The sequence below is a fragment of the Zasmidium cellare genome (assembly GCF_010093935.1).
Source record: "Zasmidium cellare ATCC 36951 unplaced genomic scaffold M409scaffold_43, whole genome shotgun sequence".
NCBI classification, from domain to species: domain Eukaryota; kingdom Fungi; phylum Ascomycota; class Dothideomycetes; order Mycosphaerellales; family Mycosphaerellaceae; genus Zasmidium; species Zasmidium cellare.
Window position 1 is genome coordinate 13,373 of NW_022986987.1, and position 23,135 is coordinate 36,507.

At 54.9% G+C, this 23,135-nt stretch overlaps 10 protein-coding genes across 10 annotated transcripts; 4 read left to right on the forward strand and 6 right to left on the reverse strand.

The window, feature by feature from the left end:
• Window positions 1-229: 229 nt before the first annotated feature.
• Window positions 230-1,137, reverse strand: M409DRAFT_28389 (uncharacterized protein; the record flags this gene model as incomplete). The annotated part of the gene is made up of 2 exons (XM_033809014.1): window positions 230-468; window positions 609-1,137. 2 exons carry the CDS (start codon window positions 1,135-1,137, stop codon window positions 230-232), a joined length of 768 nt encoding a protein of 255 aa, XP_033661947.1.
• Window positions 1,138-1,594: 457 nt separating this feature from the next.
• On the reverse strand, window positions 1,595-2,863 carry M409DRAFT_69932 (uncharacterized protein; the record flags this gene model as incomplete). The annotated part of the gene is made up of 2 exons (XM_033818500.1): window positions 1,595-2,365; window positions 2,420-2,863. The coding sequence occupies 2 exons, from the start codon at window positions 2,861-2,863 to the stop codon at window positions 1,595-1,597; spliced, it is 1,215 nt and encodes a 404-aa protein (XP_033661948.1).
• A 973-nt stretch (window positions 2,864-3,836) lies between these two features.
• M409DRAFT_59340 (uncharacterized protein) lies at window positions 3,837-4,671 on the forward strand (the record flags this gene model as incomplete). The annotated part of the gene is made up of 2 exons (XM_033814163.1): window positions 3,837-4,082; window positions 4,261-4,671. 2 exons carry the CDS (start codon window positions 3,837-3,839, stop codon window positions 4,669-4,671), a joined length of 657 nt encoding a protein of 218 aa, XP_033661949.1.
• A 263-nt stretch (window positions 4,672-4,934) lies between these two features.
• M409DRAFT_69933 (uncharacterized protein) lies at window positions 4,935-7,564 on the reverse strand (the record flags this gene model as incomplete). Its single annotated transcript, XM_033818501.1, has 7 exons — window positions 4,935-4,953; window positions 5,395-5,488; window positions 5,551-6,013; window positions 6,070-6,411; window positions 6,461-6,741; window positions 6,800-6,851; window positions 6,983-7,564. 7 exons carry the CDS (start codon window positions 7,562-7,564, stop codon window positions 4,935-4,937), a joined length of 1,833 nt encoding a protein of 610 aa, XP_033661950.1.
• Window positions 7,565-8,636: 1,072 nt separating this feature from the next.
• Window positions 8,637-11,327, reverse strand: M409DRAFT_69934 (uncharacterized protein; the record flags this gene model as incomplete). Its single annotated transcript, XM_033818502.1, has 1 exon — window positions 8,637-11,327. The coding sequence occupies one exon, from the start codon at window positions 11,325-11,327 to the stop codon at window positions 8,637-8,639; it is 2,691 nt and encodes an 896-aa protein (XP_033661951.1).
• A 951-nt stretch (window positions 11,328-12,278) lies between these two features.
• On the forward strand, window positions 12,279-13,955 carry M409DRAFT_28393 (uncharacterized protein; the record flags this gene model as incomplete). Its single annotated transcript, XM_033809015.1, has 3 exons — window positions 12,279-13,149; window positions 13,217-13,274; window positions 13,436-13,955. 3 exons carry the CDS (start codon window positions 12,279-12,281, stop codon window positions 13,953-13,955), a joined length of 1,449 nt encoding a protein of 482 aa, XP_033661952.1.
• A 1,925-nt stretch (window positions 13,956-15,880) lies between these two features.
• M409DRAFT_69936 (glycoside hydrolase family 55 protein) lies at window positions 15,881-18,280 on the forward strand (the record flags this gene model as incomplete). Its single annotated transcript, XM_033818503.1, has 1 exon — window positions 15,881-18,280. One exon carries the CDS (start codon window positions 15,881-15,883, stop codon window positions 18,278-18,280), a length of 2,400 nt encoding a protein of 799 aa, XP_033661953.1.
• A 1,179-nt stretch (window positions 18,281-19,459) lies between these two features.
• Window positions 19,460-20,585, forward strand: M409DRAFT_28395 (uncharacterized protein; the record flags this gene model as incomplete). Its single annotated transcript, XM_033809016.1, has 2 exons — window positions 19,460-19,756; window positions 19,839-20,585. 2 exons carry the CDS (start codon window positions 19,460-19,462, stop codon window positions 20,583-20,585), a joined length of 1,044 nt encoding a protein of 347 aa, XP_033661954.1.
• A 318-nt stretch (window positions 20,586-20,903) lies between these two features.
• M409DRAFT_28396 (uncharacterized protein) lies at window positions 20,904-21,560 on the reverse strand (the record flags this gene model as incomplete). Its single annotated transcript, XM_033809017.1, has 2 exons — window positions 20,904-21,448; window positions 21,512-21,560. 2 exons carry the CDS (start codon window positions 21,558-21,560, stop codon window positions 20,904-20,906), a joined length of 594 nt encoding a protein of 197 aa, XP_033661955.1.
• A 275-nt stretch (window positions 21,561-21,835) lies between these two features.
• On the reverse strand, window positions 21,836-22,999 carry M409DRAFT_28397 (uncharacterized protein; the record flags this gene model as incomplete). Its single annotated transcript, XM_033809018.1, has 1 exon — window positions 21,836-22,999. The coding sequence occupies one exon, from the start codon at window positions 22,997-22,999 to the stop codon at window positions 21,836-21,838; it is 1,164 nt and encodes a 387-aa protein (XP_033661956.1).
• Window positions 23,000-23,135: the final 136 nt, after the last annotated feature.

The following is a 23,135-nucleotide window of genomic DNA, read 5'->3' on the forward strand; positions in this document are numbered from 1 at the left end:
CGAAACCTCACATCCGCCACCCTCAACCTCTCCATAGCCCGATTAATCGCCCCCGCCTCCGCCTCAATTACCTCCACCTCCGGCAAAATGCCATGCTCCAAACAAAACGCCCAGCTCTCCCTCGTCTCCTGCACACTCCCAATCATACTCCCCGTCAGACTCAACCCCGCCACTGCGAGCTCGAAATTGTTGAAGAGGTTCTTGTAGGGACCTAGCAGTGCCATGACTGTCATGGTGCCTCGTCGACGGAGCGTGCGGAGGTAGGGTGTTGGATCGAAGGCACGGGGACGGTGGAGAGGATGTGCGTGAGGGAGCGGTGGATGCCCTTCATTGCGGCGGGGTCGTTGGAGTCGATGACTTGGTCTGCGCCGAAGCGGAGGACTGCTTCGTGTTTCTCTTTGGGATGGGTCGTGAAGACGACAATATGTCCCGCGCCCATCTTCTTCGCCATTTGGAGCGCGAGGTGGCCTGCAGGTCGCAGGTACATCAGCCGTGCCATTCACATGACAATATGCGAGGAAAAACCAGCAAACTCACCAGGCCCTCCCAACCCAATAATCCCCAACCGACTCCCCCCATCCAACCCAAACCTTCTCAGCGGCCCAAACGTATCCGTCCCTTAGGGTTTAGGGTTAGGGTTATCGGCGCCACCCTCGCCAGATCCGCCCCCTCCGGAATCCTGACAACAAAATGTTCCTTAACAACCACATTCCCCGCCCACGCCCCAAACGTATTCAACCCCGCCGCCTCCTTACTCCCCGGCGTCAAAAACCCCCCGTGCAACATCGTCGGCCCATTAGGTCCCTCGCAGTGGTTCTCGACCCCCTCCACACACGCGGAGCATGCGAGGCAAGAATCCATGAGCGTCCCCACGCCGACGATGTCGCCGGGTCGGTAGTGCTGGACATCTGGACCTGTGGCGGTGACACGCCCGACGGCTTCGTGCCCGGGGACGCAGGGGTATTTGGTGGTGTTCCAGTTGTTGGCGAGGAGTTCGAGGTCGGAGTGGCAAAGGCCGCAGTAGATGATTTCGATGAGGAGTTCGGTTCCTTTGGGCTCGGCGCGGTGGAAGGTTAGGGGTTTGATGTTTTTCTTCTCGGAGGCTTGGGAGGAGCCGAAGCCTTGGGTTTCGATCATGGTGTTGCTAGAATCGAGGGTGAATGCAGTCGTGGGCCTAGGTTTGAATGTTGCCAGAGGTCTTCAGTTACGGCTTACCAAGTTGACGAGGCCTCGTGGATATTCACAGCCTTTGGGTCTTGCTTACAAAGAGAGCGGCGACTGCGTCCGAGACAGCTATGTAACAAGCTTGTGGGAGAGAGGTCGTCTGCTCGGTAAGGTGTTTCTTGCAATCGTAAAGGGCATCTTCAATGAGCTCAACTCGTCAAAAGAAAGACTCCAATTACCGGTGGGTTGTATATAGATAAAACATATGTGATTGATATGTCTGTCTATATGTACAGCATTCTTGAGCTGTCTCGGAGTACGACCATCCAACGCCACCAGATACGAAATTAGAGACTCTTCACGAGTCTAGGAGTAAGTCCTGCTTCATGTCCTCCCAAAAGAGCTCCTTGTGAGCCTTGTCAATCCCCATCTACTGCTCAGCAAAGCCAAGACGTGGCGAGCCAGTCGACTCGTCAAAGACAACGAACATGGCCTTGAGGAAGATGTCGCCGAAGATGGTAAAGCCAATGCCGGTGTTGGGCTGGATACCGCCGAAGCACTGCTGGCCGCTCTGGTCGACAGGGGCGTAGTTGATGTACTTGCCGGGAACAGTGAGGGTCTTGCCGCCGATGTTGACGTTGAAATCGGGGGTCTTGCTGGAGCATGGGAAGACGTAGCCGCCCTGCTGGTTGTCGATCTTGGCGCCGGAGACCTTCTTGTAGTAGGCGGAGGCGACGCTGGTGGGGAGGTAGAGGAGGGTGGTGCCGGTGTCGGCGATGGCGCTGCCGATGTTGCCGCTGGAGGTGGATGAATTGCCGGAGCCGACGGAGTAGCCGCCAGCGGTGAAGCCCCAGAAACCTTGAGAATCGTCGACGGGGACGTAGACCAGGCTGCCGGTATACTTGGAGCTGTCGATGTAGCCGAAGTCGTAGGTGCCGGCTTCGCCAGCCTTGAGGTCGACGGTGAAGAGCTTCTTGGCGAGGCTGCTCTTGACGGTGTCGAAGAAGGTGGTTTGCTGTTCGGGCTGGACAGTGTTGATGGAGCTGAAGGCGAGGCCGAGGAGACCGTCGTTGTCTTGGTCCTGGGTGAATTGAGCGGAGACGGAGGTAGCAGCCTCAACAGCCTGGGAAGTGGCAGTCACGCCGCCAACGACAACCTTGTCAGCGTAGACAGTGCCAGACGCACCGGAGCCGTCACCGTACTGAGACGTGTTAGCTTTTACTCAGAAAGGAACATGTGATGGGTCTATTCTTACGCTGATGTTCCAAGAAGCGCCCTGGAGCTCCTTGGCCGACGAAGAGGGCTTGTAGATAGAGTGGCCAGCCTGCTCACTCTTGGTCATGAGCGAGGAGAAGACCCAGAGATCCGCAGAGCCAGTATCAAAGTCCAGGTTGAGAGTCGTTCCGCCAACATTGACCGGGCAAAGGTAGGCCTGGTCGTTCTCCTCTGGGTTGGCAGCAACGCTGCCACTCTGGGAAGCAGCACGAGCAGCTGAGACGACGCTGGGAGGAGCCTGAGCGCCGACCTTGGCGTACTTCTCGTACGTCTTCAACATCTGGATGGGACCATTCTTGCGGACTGTGCCGTGCGCAACCTGTGCAACCTGGAAGGTCTTGCGTCCGACGACGTCAGCGGCCGGGGCGGCGATTGAAAGAGTGGCAGAGGCCAACAAGGCCGTGGATGCGTAGATGAAATGCATAATGAATGACTGTGAAACGAATGTGTAGCCGTTAAACTTCGTGTAGGGCCTGCCCTGGTTTTCGTCGGAGCTGGATAGAGTAGCGAGGATGGGATGAGAAGGCTTGAACATTGAACGAGGGTACCATCTTATATGTGTGCTTCACGGACTGTACGAATCCGTCTCTGTAGTGCAGCTGAGTATCCGTACTGATCGACAAAGGACGATCAAAGAGAAGCGCCCAGTCATGCGGACCAGGTGCTCGCTTGACCGGCGGTATACTAGTCCGGAAAACAAGTCATTGCTCTGTTGAAGCACGCACGTTCAGAAGGACTTAGTGTGGTCCTGCAGATGATTACCCAGCAAGGCAACTCACAGTCTCTCCCCAGTAGTACGTACCAGATACTGAACGATGCTAGGGTTGACGGTGCTCTCCCTTCATGCAAACCAGCACTAGGGCGCCATAGGGACTTCGACTATGATCTCGCATCGTATTGGCTGCCCATGGTTCTTAGGGAATATCGGATGCGTTTCGCATTGTTTGTCTCATGTCGTCGCCACAGCCGCAGTCGCAAGCGTCATTAGAGCTGAGCGAATGGGATGTCTTGCGAGACGTGCGAAGGCACTTCAAACAAGATCCTCGGCCCTGGCTCATAGCAAACAACGGAGATGGCGAGCGGGAGAAGGACACGCCATAGAAGCCTTCCCGCATTGTTCTGTGAATCTTGGCCAGCGGAAGGATGATCTACGTTGCCAAGTAGGATGTCGTACAAGCGTTTGTACCTGGAAGCTTGACTTCAGCAAGACATCGTTGTGCGATGCTGTTGAATGATTTGCTGGAGTACCACGGTGATGTGCTGCGTGATTCAAGCGGCTGCTGCTCTACCAGTGGACAAGACTCGATTAGGGTCTTGAGGCCGTCGCCAATCCCTTTCCAGATATCGGTACGGCCGATTTGACCAGCTTGACCTTGAACGGTGTCCTACAGCGCAATATGCATGGTCGCGGCAGGTACCCGGAAGTAGTTGGTTCGCCGTGCTGTGATCTGGGGATTGCGCTATCCGTTTGGCGTAGATTGCACACAAGCAATCAGGTACACTCTCCAAGCTCGGTGTCAAGACGAGATAAGGCGGGTGGCCGTGGGTCGCTCATCGCTCGGCATACGCCAATTGAAGCTGACGTCGAAGATCACCTAGGAGAACCGAGTGGCCTGTCGGATGGCAAGCATCTTGAACAGATGGTATGACAAGCGATCCGGCATGAGCGAAGATGAAAGAGGACAGTGAGATGGGCCAATTAGATAGCGGTAGAGGCGGTCGGCATATCTGGCGTTTCACCACAACATCCGCGCTGGTCGTCGAGGGCGTCCATTCGAACCGTAGTGTGCGGCAGTAGTTCATTGTTACATGAATGTGTAGGTAGTCGTTGATTGGGAGAACGGAGGTCGGACTAAGATTTTCACAGCCGCCGCGGGAGCGCTAGGCCGTTGGAGGAAGGCCAGTCGAAGGCGCGAAGAAATTTTAGACAGCAACCATCTCAAGATTACCAGCATCCACATCCGCAAAATCCATGGAATGCTACGAACATCTATGGGTGAAGCCCATTATAAACAGCAACCACTCATCAGCCGTCAAACATCCAACGGCCACATCCCACGCCACTCAACGCCGAACTCACACCACACTCCCTCGTGCACTCCGACAACCAAATCTTGGAACCACTTCCCAGTAACACCGTCGACTCGGCTGAACACAATACCCATGGGCGAAGACACCACCATGGCAACCTTGACGGTTGGTTCATTGCCCGAAGAGTGGCGAAGAAGATAACGCCGTACTACGACACTATCAATCGCATCATCACGAGAAGTCATGGCGAATACGTATGGATGCGCGAGACTACGGGGAGATGGTACCTGTGGACATCGGGACCGTAATTTCAACGTCACATGCGAAAGAAAACTACGAGTTGCAAGGTCCGCCGTCCAATCCCCCAAATCGTTGTCTGATGAGATCCGTTACACGCCATGTACCTTGCAGCTATCTCGTCTCATCAACGAACGAACAAAGCCCGCCTTTCAATTTGGTCAAAATCAATCAGCCTTGCCGTGCCTTCCCTCCAAGCGGCGAACTCCGCATACACAGACACCGTCACATTGTAGCAGATCAGATCCGTCGCTGCAGAATACGAACGATGCTACATCTCGTATTTGTTTCACCTAGTCTTCTTGACCTTTCTCTTGGAGGAGATCGCGTGCTTCGAACCACATGTTCCAAACGACGACGAAACGACGACCAGGGACACAGCACAGCACGTCTCACGCGTTTTAGACGGTTGTGCTTACGCATCACAGCCAAACGATCGTGCAATTCATGTTTGAAGAATGAGAGCGGGAGAAGGTGTGGAAATGCTCTCAAGTTGAGGCCGTAGAGAACATTCGTCATGGCTCATAATCACATATGTACATCAAAATACCCTCATGTCATAGCTCTCATGGCACGGAGAATTATTCCCAATGCTTTTCCTCATCACAAGAGTAGCAAGGACTCTACCAACCCCCCTGGTGAGGATATCCCCCCTTGCCACCATACTTCGCATACGCGGCATCGACGAGCTTGCTGAAGTTAGGCGTGCCGAAGCCAGTGACTGTATAACCAAAATCAGTAAACACAACAACCACGAAATTGGAAGAGATATTGCCAACTCACCAGCATCCCACCCCTCCTTCGCCGGGAAGCCCGTCGTATTACACCCATAGCTGCTCCCGCTCGTCACATCCGTAAGCGTCTTATAAGCCCCGCCATACAACCACGGGTTCAAGAAACCCAGCGTGGGTTTGCCCCTTGCAATAAGCGCATCGTTGACCAGACTGATGACCGCCGCGAACGTCGGGCTGGACGCGGAAGTCCCACCGACGGTGCGGACGGTGTTGTTCCACACGAGCGCGTCGTGGTTGCCCTGCGCGGCGACGTCTGGGTAGGCGCGACCGGTCTTGTTGTAGAGGCCGTCGTGCAGGCCCGCGAGGGATTTGATGTAGGCGCTTACGGCGGCGGCTTGGTATTTGGGTTGGGGGAAGTAGTTGGAGAAGCCTGCTCCGCTTGCGAAGCGGGAGACGGCGACTTCGGGTTGGAAGGCTTCGGTGCCGCCGACGGAGGTGATCCAGGGGCAGGACTGTAGTTAAGTGTCAGCATGATGAAGTTTGTGGGGGGGTTGTTGTTCGGGCTTACAGTAGGGAAGTTCGGCAAGAACTTGTACGTATTCTTCCCGTCGTTAGAGTAGCATGTCCCATCACCACCAACACCAGCGTCGCCGCTGCTGAAGAAGAGGGAGATGCCACGGGCGCCGAGCTGGGCGAACCCAGAGCAGGCTCGGCGTGCGTACGACTCGGGGACGGTCTGTTCGTCGTCACCATACGAAGTGCTGATGACCTGGGGCAGGTCGCTCTGTCCGAGGACGTAGTCGAGCCACACGAGGTAGGGTTCGTTGGTGTCTGTTGGGGTGTTGATATCGGGGATGAAGGGTGGGCTGCCACCAGTAGACCAGACGGTCAGTGGAGTAGGGTATCCGATCTGCAAGATGTCAACACAAATCACCACATCGTAGTATATCTCAACCCACCGAAAGAATCTGCTCCGAATCCAAGTTCGCCTCAATGTTGAGGTCGCTTCCAGGAGCATATGGGCCCTGGTTGTCAATTCCACCGGCGATCTGCACAACCTTGAAGTCATAAGCAGCCTGCTTGGCCTCGGGACGGAAGAGGTCCAAGAACTTGTAGATATCCTTGCGGTAGCTAGTTTCGTTGAGGAAGTTGTTGTGGCCGATCTTGTTCTTGCCGGCGGCCTGAGGCTTGTAGTCGTAGGTGCCGTACAGAGTGCGGATGCAGTCTGGCGTGGTGAAGGCTATTTCTTTGAGGTTAGGGCTGTGTTCCCGGTGGTAGGAATCATATGGCTGACTTACAGATGTTGCAAATCTGGGAGATTGGACCTGCACCTCCTCCGTTCTTTGCACACTGTCAGCTCAAACTTTCAAAATACTTTCCTTCCTACTTACACCACCACCACCATTCCCACCATGACCCCACCCATTGCCAGGTCCCCAGTTCTTCTTCACCCAAGCATCGCTAAGCGTCACAGCATCCACGAACGGCGCATTCCCAGACCCACCCGCAGCCTTAGCATTCGGACGGAAGAAGCTGGTCGTGGGCTGCACAACATCGATATGCTCATGAAGATGCATCGGCAGGGACCACTCGGGGGCTCTCGAAATCGTTGACCCATCCGCATGCTCAAAAATCGAATACTCCGTCTGAAGCAACTCCTCAGCCTTCTCGATCGGAAGCACCACATGGATGAAGTCCTTCGAAGGAGAATGAACACCATGCGAGATACCGTGCTCCTCGAGCCAAGCCCTGACAAGCTCCTGAGTCTCGTCGGAGGGCTGGATGATCTCTCTAATCTCCTCAGCGCTCATGTGCTGGCCATGGCGGTGGTGATTCGGGTCCGAAATCTCGAGCAGGTGCTCTTCGATCTGGCCTTCGTTTTGCTGCTTGAGGCCAATCTGGAGGTGGATGGTCTCGTGCTTGGAGGCGGAGCCGACTCGAGTCCAGCTACGTGGGACGATATGGCGTTCCTTGACGGCGTAGGTGGAGCGGGTGTTGCTCTTGGGGAGGGCCTGGACGGCGGTGAAGCTGCCAATGGCGAGCAGCAAGTTGGAAACGAACATGCCGGGCGACGGTAGGAAGGAGGGGAGAAAGGGAAGTGAGCGGGCATGGCTCGCAGTTTGTATTGTCTCGTCCTCGCCAAGGGCATCGGTGTCACCGCAGGTGTTAGCTACAGACGACGAACGAATGAGGCCGCGGGTGGTAATGCAGGTCCGGCGTGCAGCGTAACCTGAACGAGAAGGTCAATCGCATCTCGATGTCGTATCCGACCTTATCAACTGCGGGGACTGTTTGCATAGTCTCCTCTTCTGGCAGGCTTCCGGCGCTAGTGCGTTCCTTGGACGAACTGTTCATCATCGGGTCTCTTTTCTCTTCTTTTGCGAAGCTGCTATCCGCCACCGGTCTCGCCGACGAGGAGCAGACGAAGAACCCCATTCATCAATCCATCCCACCCTATCCTAACCCCAAATCCCCGTCCCAATCTCGGAACAAACCCGCAAACAACCACGAGCTGGTCGAGCTGAGGGGACCGACGTCCAGAAAACATGGTTGGCAAGGGAGCTTATCGCCAAAGCTAATTTCCGCCAAGCGCAGGTGCAGTGTCTTAGCCAGGCACACGGGCCATGCGACGATGATGTCGGCGTGTAACCGAGTCCGGCAGCTGGTCAACCGACCTTCCGGAAACATCAATCTTCTTCTTCTGCAGGATGGAGGTGATACGAGACGATTGGTGGAAATCGCGAGAAATGAGATGTGCAAGGTAGCAAGGTGAATGGCGACTTCAATCTTTCAGCTGCCTCCTGGGGCGGACCAACAAGGTCATTCCCCGAGCATTGCATGGTATCGTTGCATTTGGGCGCGATTGATGTACGAAGTATGGGAAACCATTGGCGAGATGGATCGAAATTCGCAATATTGCACTAGCCTTATGTCATCATCTACAGTTGTACAGCAGAACCGTTCCCATCATACACATGCTTTGCTCCCATTTTTGTGTAGGGTGTGGTACTCCTCCCTTCAAAGGTATCGACATCGACATCGACATGAACAACTATAATATGCAAAGGGCCCTCAAAACACTATGCCTTCCGCCAGACCAAGATTCCCATGCGATCATGCTCCGTGAACGACGATTTACTTCTTCTTCTTCCCTCCCTTCCCAGTATTCACATCTGCCAAGATCGAATCAAACGTCTTGGTCGTATCGACCGCATATCCAGGCGTCCTAGGCCGCTCAATCGGACTCGGCGCACTTCCATCAGGCGTAACACCCGCGGGCAACGGCAACGCCTCAAGTCCAATGCCGAAACTCGACATCCGTTTACTACTCCGCGCACTATTCCTACTATCCGGTCGTAGAAGGTCATTCCCAGACGGCGGTGGAGGGAGAGGCAGATCTTCCGTATCACCGGAGCTTTGTTGCATCTGGAGGGCTTCGCTGAGGATCGGGTTCGATGCGCACCATTTCTCGGCCATTTCCCAGCAGTGCGAGCGGCGGTAGATGCCTTCGACGCCGTGCTCGACGATGTCTGAGGGGAGGCTGACCACACCACCACCCTCGCCGCCGACGGAGAACCAGGTTCGCCGCTGAGCGCCTGCTCCGGCGGCGTTGGGGTTTGCCCAGGGAACGCCTTTTCGGGGTGGTTCGCAGAGGAAGTACTCGACGCCCTTTGTCCACTTCAAGCCGGGTGCGTCGCATGCTAGCATGGGCAGTGCTTGGAGGACGACGTACATGAAGATCCATTGACCGATGCGGAGGTCTTCCAGTTCGTTCATGTTGCAGCCGTGTGCCGCACGTTTCTCCATCTCGCGGAAAGCCTCAACGAAGGGCGTCCTGGGTGCATCTTCATTCCAGCTTGCACGAAGTATTGATTGGAGTTCGTCGTCCTTGATCTTCTTCTGCATGGCCTTTGCATCTTTCTTGGCGTCAGCTCCAAAGTCCTTGCGAGTGCTTCTTAACGTAGGGAGTCTAGGCAAGTCGAAGGGCACTGGAGGCTTGACAGGTGGTGATGAGCGATCGTACTCCGACAGCACCGCTCTTAAACCTCGCACGACTGGCTCGTCTCGACCACCGTCCTCGTTACCACCATCGATAGTCCTAGTCGTGAGATGGTTCCGATCGACCAACAGATCGTAGAGAGAAGACAAATCGTGGTAAACATCCTTCAAAACCAGCCGGTTCAGGCCAGACGTCTCCAGTGTGTTCTTCTTGCTGCTAGCCTTAGGAGGCCAGTCACCATATTTCGCCTTGTACATGCCCATGGTGAATTTGCGCATGCCGAGGAAATGCTCTTTCCACTGATCGAATCGCACACCCTCCTTCCGTTCGATCGAGGTCTTGGAGTTCATAATCCCAGAAAAGAGGAAGGGAAACTCAAAGTCGGTCATGATCAATCTTATCGAAGCGACTCGTTTCTCCAGATCCATGGCCGCGCGTGTCAGTCGGTTCTGGATGATCGGGCTGATCATGTTGAACTTGGGACTCTTCAACGATATTAAATCTTCATGCTTTCCGACCGCATGCGTAAAGGCTTCATTGAATAATAGTACGCTCTTCATTCGTTCTCCAAGGACAACACCTTCAATCGTCTTCTCTCGACTCGCTCGCACATCGGCAAGACCAAGCTCTTCGACATAGTTGTCGAAACTCGAGTTCGCAACCTCGCCGTATGTGGAACCGTCGACGTTCGAGAATTGATACGATTTCAGGATTCCAGCAATCGTCATGAAGATGTGGAAGAATGTGCTTCTCCTAGGGGTCGCAACAAGTGATTGACCGCAAAGGAAGGCGAAGAAGTTGCGGTAGTCGATCAAGGTTTGGAGGTCTTCCAGCGCGGCGCGGTCGTCAGCTTTGGGAGTAGTAGGTGTCTGCGCAGCGCCATCGCTGCTGAGTCTGATAGGTAAGTAGAGATGTGTCTCCTGCGATTCAGAAGAGAATGTTGAGAATCGACCGCGAGAATCGTGGGATGACGTCGAGCTCGTCGTCTCGGCATTGCGTTTCGGACTGAGAGGCGGCGTAGCGGGGTCATTGACCGCAAGTTGTTGCGCGCGAGTCTCCAGCGGCATCTGCCTGCGGTCTCCTGAGACAACCGCGGCACTGCTGTATACATCCCCAAACGCGAGCTTTGTCAACATTGGTGACGATGCAAAGACAGCTGAATCGACCTTGAACGATGCTCCTCTGCCTGATGTTCGCGGGAACAAATATACGAGGCAGTTACCATCGCCATTGTCCCACAATTCCTGCATAGGTTTCGCACTCAAGAGTCCATCGGTGTCATATGGGAGATGCTGTGGATGGCCGGCGATCCACGCAGCTGGGCCTCTGCTCGCTTCATCCTTCTCTTTACTGCGGTTCCACCAATGCTTCTTGTTCCTCTGCTTGTCTAGATTATCACCTCCGGGCGACGAAGGTGTCATAGGCGGCTGGTCGGGGAGTTGTATGCTCGGCGTGACAGGCCTGCTAGGACTGTATCCGCCCGGTGTCCCAGGCCTTGAGCGTTCTGTAGAGCCATTTCTGGAATGATATCCCGAGTTTAGAGTCGGAGGAGGGAGTAGACTCGGGTCGTTGTTGGCCTGATCATGCTGAAGATCTTGTAAACTCGGCAGGCTCGGCAGGGTAGGTTCAAGGAGCTGTCCTGAAGGTCTTCTCGCGGAGTTGTACACCGGGGCTTGCTTTGAGAGTTTGCTGGGACTCTTCGATCGTGAAACGTCCGGAGGCGAGGCTCGTCGAGGAGACTTGGATGCGCTCTTGGGCATGCCTGGCTGGGACTTGTCCTCGGAGGGAAAGCCAGAGGTGAAGATGGAGGACAGACGTCTAGCCATGTCGTTGTGGTAGTAAGACGCAGGAGGTCAGGTCAGCAGCACGACAAGAACTGTGGTGCGACTCGGGAATCACGCGAACATGCGTGCAAGCGTGCGTGCGTGGGAGGGTAGGTATTTTATAAAGGCCGGGGAGGTTGACAGGTTTCACAGGTACAACGGCGCAAGGCGTTGGAAAGGCTGGAGCAGTGAGGACACAAGCCGGTCATAGTATTTCAGGAAGAGGAGGAAGAGGCTGGAAACAAGCAGGAGTGCAGTAGTTTCAGCAGCAACACCAGCGCACGGCGTCAGGTACCCGAGTGTGATGCGTGAAGGGCGGCATTACGCAACTCTCGTGTATTTTGCATGAGGCGGAGTCGAGCAAGCCCCCAATCACTGCAGACCCTGATCCATGACCACTGCCTCTCGCCGGTTGGTTGCCATGTGAGATTCCATCCGCCCATCCAGCACAAGTCAGCCGCCCGTTAGATCTTGATGTTATGAACGGAACATAGCCCTCCCTCTCACGCTGTTGCGAGGCTTTGCGAACACAGCTGCTGATGTTCTGAGGCACAACAACTCCCTCACATCGCCGCCCATGACGCCGGCCAAGAGGGCCCAGACGTCTAAGATTAGCTCCAACTGTCCAACGGCGCGCGGCTACCGGCATGTCGGCGACGATGGCGAACTGATAGACGCCAGGAACAGGTAACTCTCTGCGTGTGTACGAGTTTTCGAGAGGCAAGATACGAACGTCTATCGATAAATTCGCCGCAATGGGAAGTCTCGATATCGATAGTGTCCTTGTAGCCGGGTTGGAATCTTGCATGATGAGCTTGTTGGCCGATCGCGGCCGCGTCGTCCTCCAACTTCCATCATCGCAGTCAGATCAGAAAAAGGCCTTCACCGTAATCAATGCCCACCCTCAATCTCCTCCACCTCGTACGGAACATCCTCTGGCCGAAGCCAAGCACAATGTCATCCACATCCACAAACTTCAGCTCCCTCCCAGCGGGCATGACGAATGCCTCGTCAAAACCAGCTATCAACCTCCTACGAGGCTGGCCCAACGGCTCCCTCCTCCCCGTCTCTCTGATCAAAGAAGCCGCCACCACCGCCCTCTCAGACCCCTCCATAGCCTACGACGGCCTCGTTTACGGCGCCGATGAAGGCTACCCACCCGCGCGAGAAGCCATCGCGGAATGGTTGACGTCCTTCTACAATCCAAGCAAACCGATCGAGGCGGAGAGGATATGCCTCAACGGCGGCGCCTCCCAGAGTCTCGGCTGCATGCTGAACGTCTACACCGAGCCCTCCTCGACCCTCAACATCTGGCTCGTCGCGCCCGCCTACATGCTCGTCTTCCGCATCTTCGAAGACGCAGGGTTCAGCGACAAAATGCGCGCCGTGCCGGAAGACGAAGACGGCATCGATATCGCATACCTGCGACAAGAAATTCTCAAGAGCGAGGAGAACGCCGGGAAGGATACCACGACGCCGCGGTATAAACCCCATCGCGACCGCGCGAAGGTCTATAGACATGTCGTCTACTGCGTGCCGACGTTCAGCAATCCTTCCTCGAGGACGATGAGTCTGCACCAAAGACGCGACCTTGTCCGGCTGGCGCGGGAGTTCGATGTCCTGCTCGTGTGCGACGACGTTTATGATTTCCTTCAGTGGCCCACAGCCTCCCCCGACACAAAGCTCGTAGAAACGCTGAAGACATCGCACTTACCCCGGCTCGTGGACATCGATCGCGAGTTGGACGGTGGTGCAGATCGTAAAGGTGCCGATGGTTTTGGGAATGTGGTGTCGAATGGAACGTTTTCCAAGTTGGCGGGTCCAGGTAAGATAAGAGATTTCTTGATCTGGTAAGTTTTCGTGTGGGCTTATGGTTTGTCCTCTTTCTGTAGGTCTGCGAAGTGGCTGGATTGAGGGAACGGCCAAGTTCTCGTATGGGGTGTCGCAAGCGTAAGTGTTTTCCATGTCTCTTCATTCAGTATCTCGTACTCTGCTATTTGGCATATGTAACCGTGAAGAGGTAGTACGATCATGTCGCACCAAGATCCAGACATCTAGTCTAGTCTAGTTTGCCTTTCAACTACAAAGCTAACTCCTTCCCTGCAACCCAGTGGCATCCAAAGATCCGGCGGCGCTCCAAGCCAACTCACCTCCACCTACCTCACTCGCCTCCTCCAAACCGGCCAACTCCAACACCACATTCAAACCGTCCTGCGCCCCGCGTATGCCACCAGATACAGCCTCATGGCCTCGGCGATCAAAGAACACCTCCTACCGCTAGGCTTCACCATGCCACAGCCCGATCGCGAGGTCGTGGGTGGCTACTTCATCTGGCTCGGGCTGCCCGAGACCCTGAACGGGGAGGAATTGACGCAGCGGTGTCAGGATGAGGAGAGTTTGGTCATTGCTCCTGGAAGTATTTTTGAGGTTCCTGGGGATGAGAGTGCGAGATTTGAGCGGAGCGTGAGGCTTTGTTTTGCTTTTGAGGAGGAAGAGAACCTGGGTGAGGGAGTGAGGAGGATTGGGGATGTGGTGGAGATGATGTTGGAGAGCGGGGAGGGTCCATGTGGGGAGTATGTGGTTGTTGAGAGAGGGCATAAGGATGATACTAAGTTGCAGGGGTTCATGTGAGGTGAGTTTGCAGCTGTCGAGGCCGAGACTTCTATATCCGAAGAGGTTCTGCTGAATCAATTATAGCTTTGGATGCTCAGCCTTGCAACAATCCACGTCTCAACGTTGGTCGGCCTCTCCGTGGGGCTCAAGTCATCCAAATACGGCTGCTTGTCACAGATGGATTCGTATGTAATTGAGGTCCTCATCTCGGATTTCGGTTGCTCTTCATCACAGCCAGCTAGTGAGAGGGAGTGTTGCGATGTACTTTGATTGTCAGCTGAAAACGAGCTTGTGATCGCGAAAGCTCTTTCGGTCAGATGGCAGTACGACTCAAAGTAGCTCTCGTCACACGGTCACACTCGATGTTGTGTCGCAGTACGTGTTTACAAGACAGACCGCCACATGGACACACGCCCCTGTGTCATGTGCGCATGCTCTCGAAAGGCGGGCACCCGCACGTCGTGCACTGGTGTGACTGGTGTTCACAATTTTCATTAAAGGGTGAAGCTGGAGATTCGGTCTAGTCGAAAGCCATCCTGTTGTCGAAGAGCGGACGATGAGATCACAATGTCCAACAGAGGGTATCCTGTGCCTTTTGACGACGAAAGGGTCGTGGTTGGACGGGCTGCAAGGTACCGAACTCTGTCTCGCTGGCCATCCCTGCGGCCCAGGCGGCCGGGGGGTTGGCGGCAGTCGTACTTTTGACTCGAAGAAGAGGTCTTCTCCGACCACAGATTGGGAAGGGTCAATGTTTTGATGAGCGCCACTGCAAAAGCGACCACTGACGATTGGCCGTCCAAGTTGTTTGCGGGAGGTTGAAGCAGACGTGCGGGCTGGACGCCGTTTCGCGCCAGCCGCACCAGCCAATCAAGGGTGGCTCCTGCCGTCCAACGGGTGTGGCTGAAGCAAGAGCGCCGATCCTTGCGCCTGAGTCTAAATCGCGTCGACTACACCTCATGCGCCGGCGCTGTGAAAGAGGAGGTGTTGGGTGGTGCTGCACGCGCGAGAGGCCCCTTGCCATTTCTCCCAGGTTTCACGCAGCGACACCATCTTGTCTTGCGCTGGCTGTCTCTGGGCGGCCGCAGAGACAAGCATGGCGGGTAGGCGTGGAGCACATTCTTTGCGCCTCCCACTGCATGCCCTTTCACGCCTCCAGATCGCTTAGGACGGTGGTCCACGAGGTTAACAGAATGACTCCCAAGACAAAGATGATGTAGTTGTACCGGCGTATGATAGTTTGAGGCTCGTGTCGTCGCCACAGATGGCATGCGGGTTCCAAGCAAACGCAGCAGATGGGTATAATAGAGCGGCGGCTGCAGACATGTGCAAACCGGATCGAAAGACTAGACGCAAACGAAGGTGAATGCCGAGCGACATCTGAAACGCAGGACGACTTGGACGGAGGTACCTGACTGGAGGCGATTCAATCGCGAGTAACATGTGAGTTCAGATGTCCCCACTCCTGCCCTGCACCGCTCCTTCCACCGCATTCAAAAAGAGACACACTGCACCTTGACTTGTCTTTTGCTGCGTTGCTCTGTTCTGTTCTGCTCTTCACTGTCGGCGTCGCCCTGCCGCGGCTTATTCTGCTTCTGTGCCTATTGACGAGGCTGCATTGTCCTTCCTTCATTGTCGCCCGCACACAATACCATTCATCGAACGCGCCTTCCATTCTTCACGCGCGTCGACCCTCGTTACGACACACCGCGACTTGCTACTTAACCACCTTTTCTTTCGCACTCTCTTGCTTGCAAGGACTCGCACCTTTTGGAACACCTTCTCTCGCTTTCCAGACACTGACCACCGACAGTTGCCTTGGCAACACACAACGAAACTCCACGAAATCTCTCCCAGTGCAGGACACTGAGACAACCACGACCGCCATCACGACTACGACTTCAAATCCGATCTTTATCACCCATACATCTGCGTCCCGAGCAGCCATGTTCTCCACCCGCAGCGTCATGCTGCTTTCGACGGCGTTGAGCGCCTTCCTCGCTCCCGTGGCTCAAGCCGCACCAGCACCACAGCAGTCCAGCCCTGCAAGCTCATCTGGCTACTGGCTCGCCGACATCAAGCACCAGGGCACTGTCTGGACAAACTCGAACAGCACCTCCGGCGGTTACGAGATCTTTCGAACAGCCCCCGCACCCAGCGGTGGCGACGACTCGGATGCTATTCAGAAGTTGCTGGAGGATGGAGGCCGATGCGGTGCTAACTGCAACTCTTCGACCACCACCCCAGCCATCATCTACATCCCAGGAGGCACCTACCAACTGAACAAGCCGCTCAACCTCACCTACTACACCCAAATCATCGGTGACGCAAAGAACCGACCAGTCTTCAAGCCAGGCCCAACTTTTGCCGGCATGGCCATGATGGATGCTGACCCTTACGCCAACCCAAACAACACCAACTGGTTCATTAACCAAAACAACTTCTTCCGCCAGATCCGCAATTGTGTCTTCGACTTGCGAGGCTCTGCCAACACTACTACTGCGATCCACTGGCAAGTCGCCCAAGCTACCAGCCTCCAGAACATCGACTTTCAGATGGACGAGGGATCTGGCCAGCAAGGTATCTTCATGGACAATGGTTCCGGCGGCTGGTGCAGCGACCTCACCTTCTCAGGTGGTGGTAACTGCATGTTTGTCGGCAGCCAGCAGTTCACTTCCCGCAACCTCAAGTTCACCAACTGTGGCACTGCCATCTTCATGAACTGGAACTGGGGCTGGACTTTCAGCAATGTCTCGATTGAAGGTGGATCTGGTCAGACCGGCATGGACATGTCTGTCAACCCATCAAATCAGTCCGTCGGCTCGGTCGTCCTCTCCGACAGCAAAGTCTCTGGCGTTGAGTATGGTGTCAAGACCTCTTATGGGGGCAATGGCACTGGTAATGTCCCAGCTACCGGAGGCACTCTACTCCTGATCAACGTCGACTTCACTGGCACGCAACAGGCTGTCTACCAAGTCCCACAGACCAAGACTATCCTCGAGGGCAACAAAATCGTTGCCTCCTGGGCTCAAGGCAACAGCTACACCGGCAACGGCAAGCAGCAAACCTCCGCTGGTCCCATTACCAACGCTCCCAAGTTGCCAACATCTCTCACCACCCAGAACGGCGCCGTCTACGGCCGCAGCAAGCCGCAGTACGAGGATGTCGCAGTCTCCAACTTCATCTCGGCCCTCGACAGCGGTTGCAAGGGTGATGGCGAGACCGACGACACCAAGGCTGTCCAAGACTTCTTGAACAAGGTCGCCAGCACACCGAACGCCATTGCCTTCTTCGACCACGCTGCCTACCTCATCAAGGACACCATCATCGTTCCACAGAAGATCAAGATTGTTGGCGAGATCTGGTCTTTGATCGTCGCCGATGGTTCTTCGTTCAATGACCCCACCAAGCCAAAGCCTGTCTGGCAAGTCGGCAAGCGCGACACCCAAGAGAAGGGTGCAGTCGAGATTTCCGATTTGATCTTCGAGACCAAGGGCGCCGCTCCTGGCGCCGTCATGATTGAGTGGAACTTGAACTCGGCTCAAGGCGAATCCGGCATGTGGGACAGCCATGTCCGCATTGGTGGCTCCGCTGGTACTGAGTTGCTCATGGAGCAGTGTCGTGGTCACACCGGCCAGGTCGGTTTCCCCGGCGAGGTCAATCCACCAAAGGTCGAGTGCCAAGGTGTCTTCATGATGTTCCACGCGACCAAGCAATCTGGCGGCTTCGTGCTCGAGAATGACTGGTTCTGGGTTGCTGATCACGACCTAGAGGACGGCCCTGGCCAGACTCAGATCAACCTCTACAGCGCTCGTGGTGCTCTCTTCCAGAACCAAGGACCATGCTGGCTCTGGGGTACCGCTTCTGAGCACTCCATCATCTACAATTACCAGCTGGACGGCGTCAAGGCTTTCTTCGGCGGCTTCATGCAGACTGAGACGCCTTACTTCCAGCCATCTCCAGAGGTTCCCAAGCCATTCACCTTCAACGGCGCTGCTGGCTATCAGAACGACCCTACCTTCGCCATCTGTGAGAACGGCACTGACAGCGACGGCGTGCCATGCAAGGATGCCTGGGGCCTTCGCGTGCTCAACAGTCAGAACGTCCACATCTACTCGACTGGCATGTACTCCTTCTTCAACGGATACCAGCAGAAGTGCGTTGCTTCAACAACCGAGAATTGTCAGCTTAATATGATCCGGGTCCAAAACAGCGAAGTCTACATGTACGCTGTCACGACCAAGGCGTCGGTGAACATGCTACGTGTGGATGCAAACGATCCGATTGTGGCGGCAGATAATGAAGGCGTTTACGGGGATACAATCGCGTACTACTTTTCAAAGTAGAGGGGGGGTTTCTATGCTTGGTTTCTTCTTTCAGTACGATTTTCTCGCCTCTTCAAGGTCTCGCGGCGTTCGTTGGGAGAGGACGGTAGCATGAGAATACCCGAGCTCGAAAAAGCTCACTGCTGGCAGATTCAGCAGCCTGGCGTTTGGGGGATACTACTGTGTGCAGAGACGAGCCTACCGGCGATGTAGTTAGCTCGCGAATTCAGAAACCGTTCAACGTTGATCTATCTGTCCTTTCCATCCACGTTGTTCTTTCCTTCCCCTTACGTCGAACCGTCACTGCCCCTTTCCCCAACTTCATGTTCGACAGCGAACAGACCACTGATTTTCTCACATTCGAGCGACTCTCTTCAATAGAGCGATGCCATAAACAGACTGATCAAGTACGACTTGCCCATGATAGTGACGACGACGGAGAGCACTCAAGCATAAGCGGAACATCAAGTCTCTCTTTAGGCCATCCGATTTCGAAGTCGAGGATGCTTGTACCGCGAAACGAGTTCGCGAAAGCAGAGCAGACCGAATTGGTGTGAAACTCGATACTCCACGGAATGTGGCATTTACAATGCTATCGAGACTCGTGATGGGGATTTGGTACTCGCCTGTGCAGTGGGGATATTCTCTCTTTCTTGTCTTGGAGGGTTTTGGCAAGGCTCCTATTCTGGATGGGTAGTCAATTGATGGGCCTCTGGACGACATTTCACGTGGGAGAAACACTAATTCTCCTTTTAAGGTGCGGGTTGCGCTGTGCTGTGCTAATGACATCTCGATATCTCGACTCGTCTCTGCATTGCTTTAGTCGCCATATCAGTCGCCAGAACGGTAAATTGTCTTGTGCGAGGGCACACGGGTCTGAAGGCGGTATTCTGGCCGCAGACCTGATGTTTTCGTTTTCAATGAAGGGCATCGAATCGATTATGCTGACGTTGGCGACAGTGCTCGATCCTTGTAAGTACCCTCTTTCCTCATGCAGTAAGTGCTCTTGCACGGCGCCGATGTGGTCGGAGTGGCCATCATTCTCGACATTAGGGTCGGTCTCGCGGGATTGACAGTCTTGAGGTGGCATTCACGACCCCGGACTGGTCTTTCGTCCCTGTCTTTGACGGGTTCAAAGTATAGCTGGACTTTTCGTCCGTTTCATTTCTTGGTTTCGATGCCCAACAGCAAAGAGACGAAATGGAGCAAGAAAGTCGACTTCCAAAACGCCATGTCCTCATCTTCGACCATCCGAGATCCTGTTCCAACCTCCTTGGCAAGCTCCTAGAGACTCACCCAGATGTGACGAGACTTCATCGACCGTGGAGGGATGCGCGAACCCGCGTAGCAGATAGAACAGGTCTTTCATTTACGCCAGAGACGGCGGTCAGGTTCCAGAAGAGACGACTTGGAGCCGAACAGCCTGACTTCAGCCACCTGACAGTGGCGAAAGCCAACGAACATGTGGCGGAATCGATAAGAGCGGCGCGTGAGAAGGTGTGAGATGCCCAAAACGAATATGGACCCGTGAACAACACGTTGACTTGTAACGTGAAGGGCAACCTCGCCATAATCCAAGAACACACCGCCATCCTCATCACTGACGAAGCCATCCACGGCACTCTGCACGACTTGTAACGTGAAGGGCAACCTCGCCATAATCCAAGAACACACCGCCATCCTCATCACTGACGAAGCCATCCACGGCACTCTGCACGACTCCAGCTCGCTACCCAACCCCTCCGCCAACACCACCATAATCCGCTCCGACATCCTCCAAACCTCCATCCCCCTGCTCCTAATCCGCCACCCAGCCCTCGCCATCCCCTCCTTCCTCCGCATGCACCTCCTCGAAGAAATGCTCGTCCCGGAAGACGAAATGTTCCGGTACTGGATCAGTTATCGCTGGCTCCGGATCATCTACTCACACCTCGCATCTCTAGCCCGGGAAAACAGCGCCAACGACCTCGCCGAGCCGGTCATCATCGACGCTTACGATATTGTGCAGAAAACCCCCGCCGTGATGGCGAGACTCTGCGAACTCTTCCATATCGGTCAGGGCGAGATACGCGAGACGTGGGAGGTTGGGGAGGGTGTTGTTGGGGAGCCGAATGAGTTGGACGTGAGGTGGGTGGAGACGTTGTGGGGTTCGAGGGGGGTGATTCGGAGGGAGGATGGGGTTGTGGATTGGGAGATTCGGGTTGGGGAGTTGGTGGAGGGGTGGGGGAGGGAGTTTGGAGGCGACCGGGGTGAGGTGTTGAAAGGGATGGTGGAGGGGGAGATGGAGGATTATGGGTTTTTGTGGGAGAGGAGGGTGCGGTTTTGATTTGCTTTGTTGTTCTGGCATGGATGGCAGTACGTAGGGATGAAGGGTGACCTTGCGAGGCTTGACGCTCTTCTCTGAGGAGGCTGGCGGGTGGTGTTCCTGAGGATTGATGTTAGCCAGAACGGGGGCGAGGGTGCCTGTTGAGTAGGTCCGTGGGCAACAACTCTGAAAGTGCGAAGAACAAGGGTGTCTAACTCGGCGTCCTTGAGAAAGGATGGTCATACAGCTTGCTCAGCTGCAAGGCATCGTATCATGTCATGTACAAGTCGTGTAGGTTTATCCGCAGGCAACGTGGACGTCTCAGCTCCTCGCTACTTCTTACTGCCCTTTCTTCTGACCCTCCGTCTCCCCTCTCGCAAGATCAACCAGCGCTTGTCCATCCACTCGCAACTGCACCCAGTCGTGCATCTCCTTCGCGCCCAAGCTCCTGTAGAACTGCAGACTGGGCTCATTCCATTTCAAACAGCTCCACTCCAGCCTCGCACCATCAATCCTCAACACCTCTTGCGCAAGCGCCTGGATAAGGTACTTGCCCCACCCTCGCTTTCGGTATTGTGGTCGTACGAATAGGTCTTCAAGGTAAACACCGGGCTTGCTACGCCATGTGCTGTAGTTGTTGAAGTAGAGGGCCATACCTGCCACTGAACCAGGTGCGTCGGAGGCGTACTTGTACTTGTCGGAGCGGTCGGTGGGTGTGCGGAGGATGAGGCATTTGGCGTAGCCGGGGTTGGAGTGTTGCGTGGTGCTGCCGCCAGGTGCGAAAGTGAGGGTGCGTTTGAGGGAATCTTCGGTTGCAAGGACCTTTTCCGGCTCTTTCTCGTAGTCGGCAAGCTCCTTGATCATGGCGAGGATTTCAGGAACATCTACCAAAGTGTCAATGCCGTCCATCGAGGTTGTATTTCCGAATGTGGGGTGGAATAACATACCTCCAACTGTTGCGTGGACAATGGATGGTCTGTCGGTGGCAGAGGACATGTTGGCTGATGCTTCAATAGGCAATGATGACGCTCAGGCAATTGAAAATGGTTGTAGAAATTTTCAAGGTCGTAGGGTTCGTAGTTGTAACGCCCTGTAGAGTGCAAGTCGAAGTCGAAGTTGACGTGCAGCAGAATTGTGGCAGAAGCAACGCTAATGCCAGGGACCATCGTCACCGCCTTCGTGGGGGTTGCTTGGGGGTACCATTTCCACGCTTCGAATCCGGGATACAGGCCGACTAATGCAAAGGGCAATTGCAGTCGCTTTTCCTTCTCTCAGTTGATGGTTGGGTCTTGTCGATCCTGTACGATCCTGTACGGCCGTACTGCATACTTTCCCCAAGTAACTGACCATTTGCCTCTCTCAGAATCGTAGTCCATCATGGGGCATTGCTTGAAAACGAGTGCGTAGAGTCTTTGCATGTAGCGTGCAGTGATTGTATGAGCCTCAGGGTTGCCGAATTCTCGCTTGTCGAAGTCTCCTTGGACAACCATATCAAGAGCAGTGCCCTTTCGCGTGGCGATGGATACAGCATCGGCCGGCGCTTTTCGTTTCTGAGGTTTCGTAGATATACCTCGACCGTTCGCCAAGTCTTGCAACTTGTACCACTCATCTGCAGGCAATGGAGGAAGTACTCGATCAAGCAACTCAGCATACCACTTTTTGGTCAGATTATTGACTCTACTTGCGGGCATTGGCCGCATCTTGGAGTTCAGTTCCGGGATGTCGGGTCGAAGTTTGCGAGGATTTGGCCTGGTCCTGTCGGGAGGATCGATCTTTTGCTGCGATAAGGCCAGGGCATACAAAGCAGGAGATAGACGGTACTTGTCTTCTACAGCATCCGATTTGGCACTCTGTCCCGTCGCCCCTTCGTTCCACACCAACTCACCGTCTTGGTTGTACATCGCGGTCAGATCAGAGTCCTCTTGCGCTGGCTTGGCGAGCAGCGGTATCATCAAGTCATGCCTGCGTTTCCCAGTCCTTCCGTATGTCATAAACAACACTTTCAACAGCGGTTTCGTCTCGCCCTCGTTGGCCCGGTTCAGTAAACGATGGAATAGGCGGAGCTCCTTCTGCTTGTCTTTGAGCCGACCTTCCAAGCCATGTATATTCTTCATGTTGCGACTCTTCCAAGTCTTGAACTGGTATGTTCGAAACCGGGAGAGGACATACTGGCTGACGAACTGCCTAGCCTTAGGGTCGGGTAGATAGGTGCATTCTCGTAATATCGCTCTCAGCCAGTGACGGGCATAGGCAGCTTGTTTGGTAGCTTTTTTCGATGCAGTGCCGTGGGCATTGTCGACAGCCTGTTCGCGGGACTGCACAGGAGGCTGGGCGGCGGTCGGCTTGGTACCGTAGCAGCGGCTACTTACACCAAGCAGTCTGAGATATGTCGCGCCGGAGAGTGTCAGAGATGGTCGAAGACAGAAGCAGCTCATGGCTCCGTGTCACGCACATCGCAGCTCATCAACGCGGCATCGAATTAGTCCTCGGCTAGGGAGGATTAGACTTCGGCATGGGCCGCAAATGACCCGTTCTTGAACGCGCACCTCCCACCCACACGCGTTGCTCTCG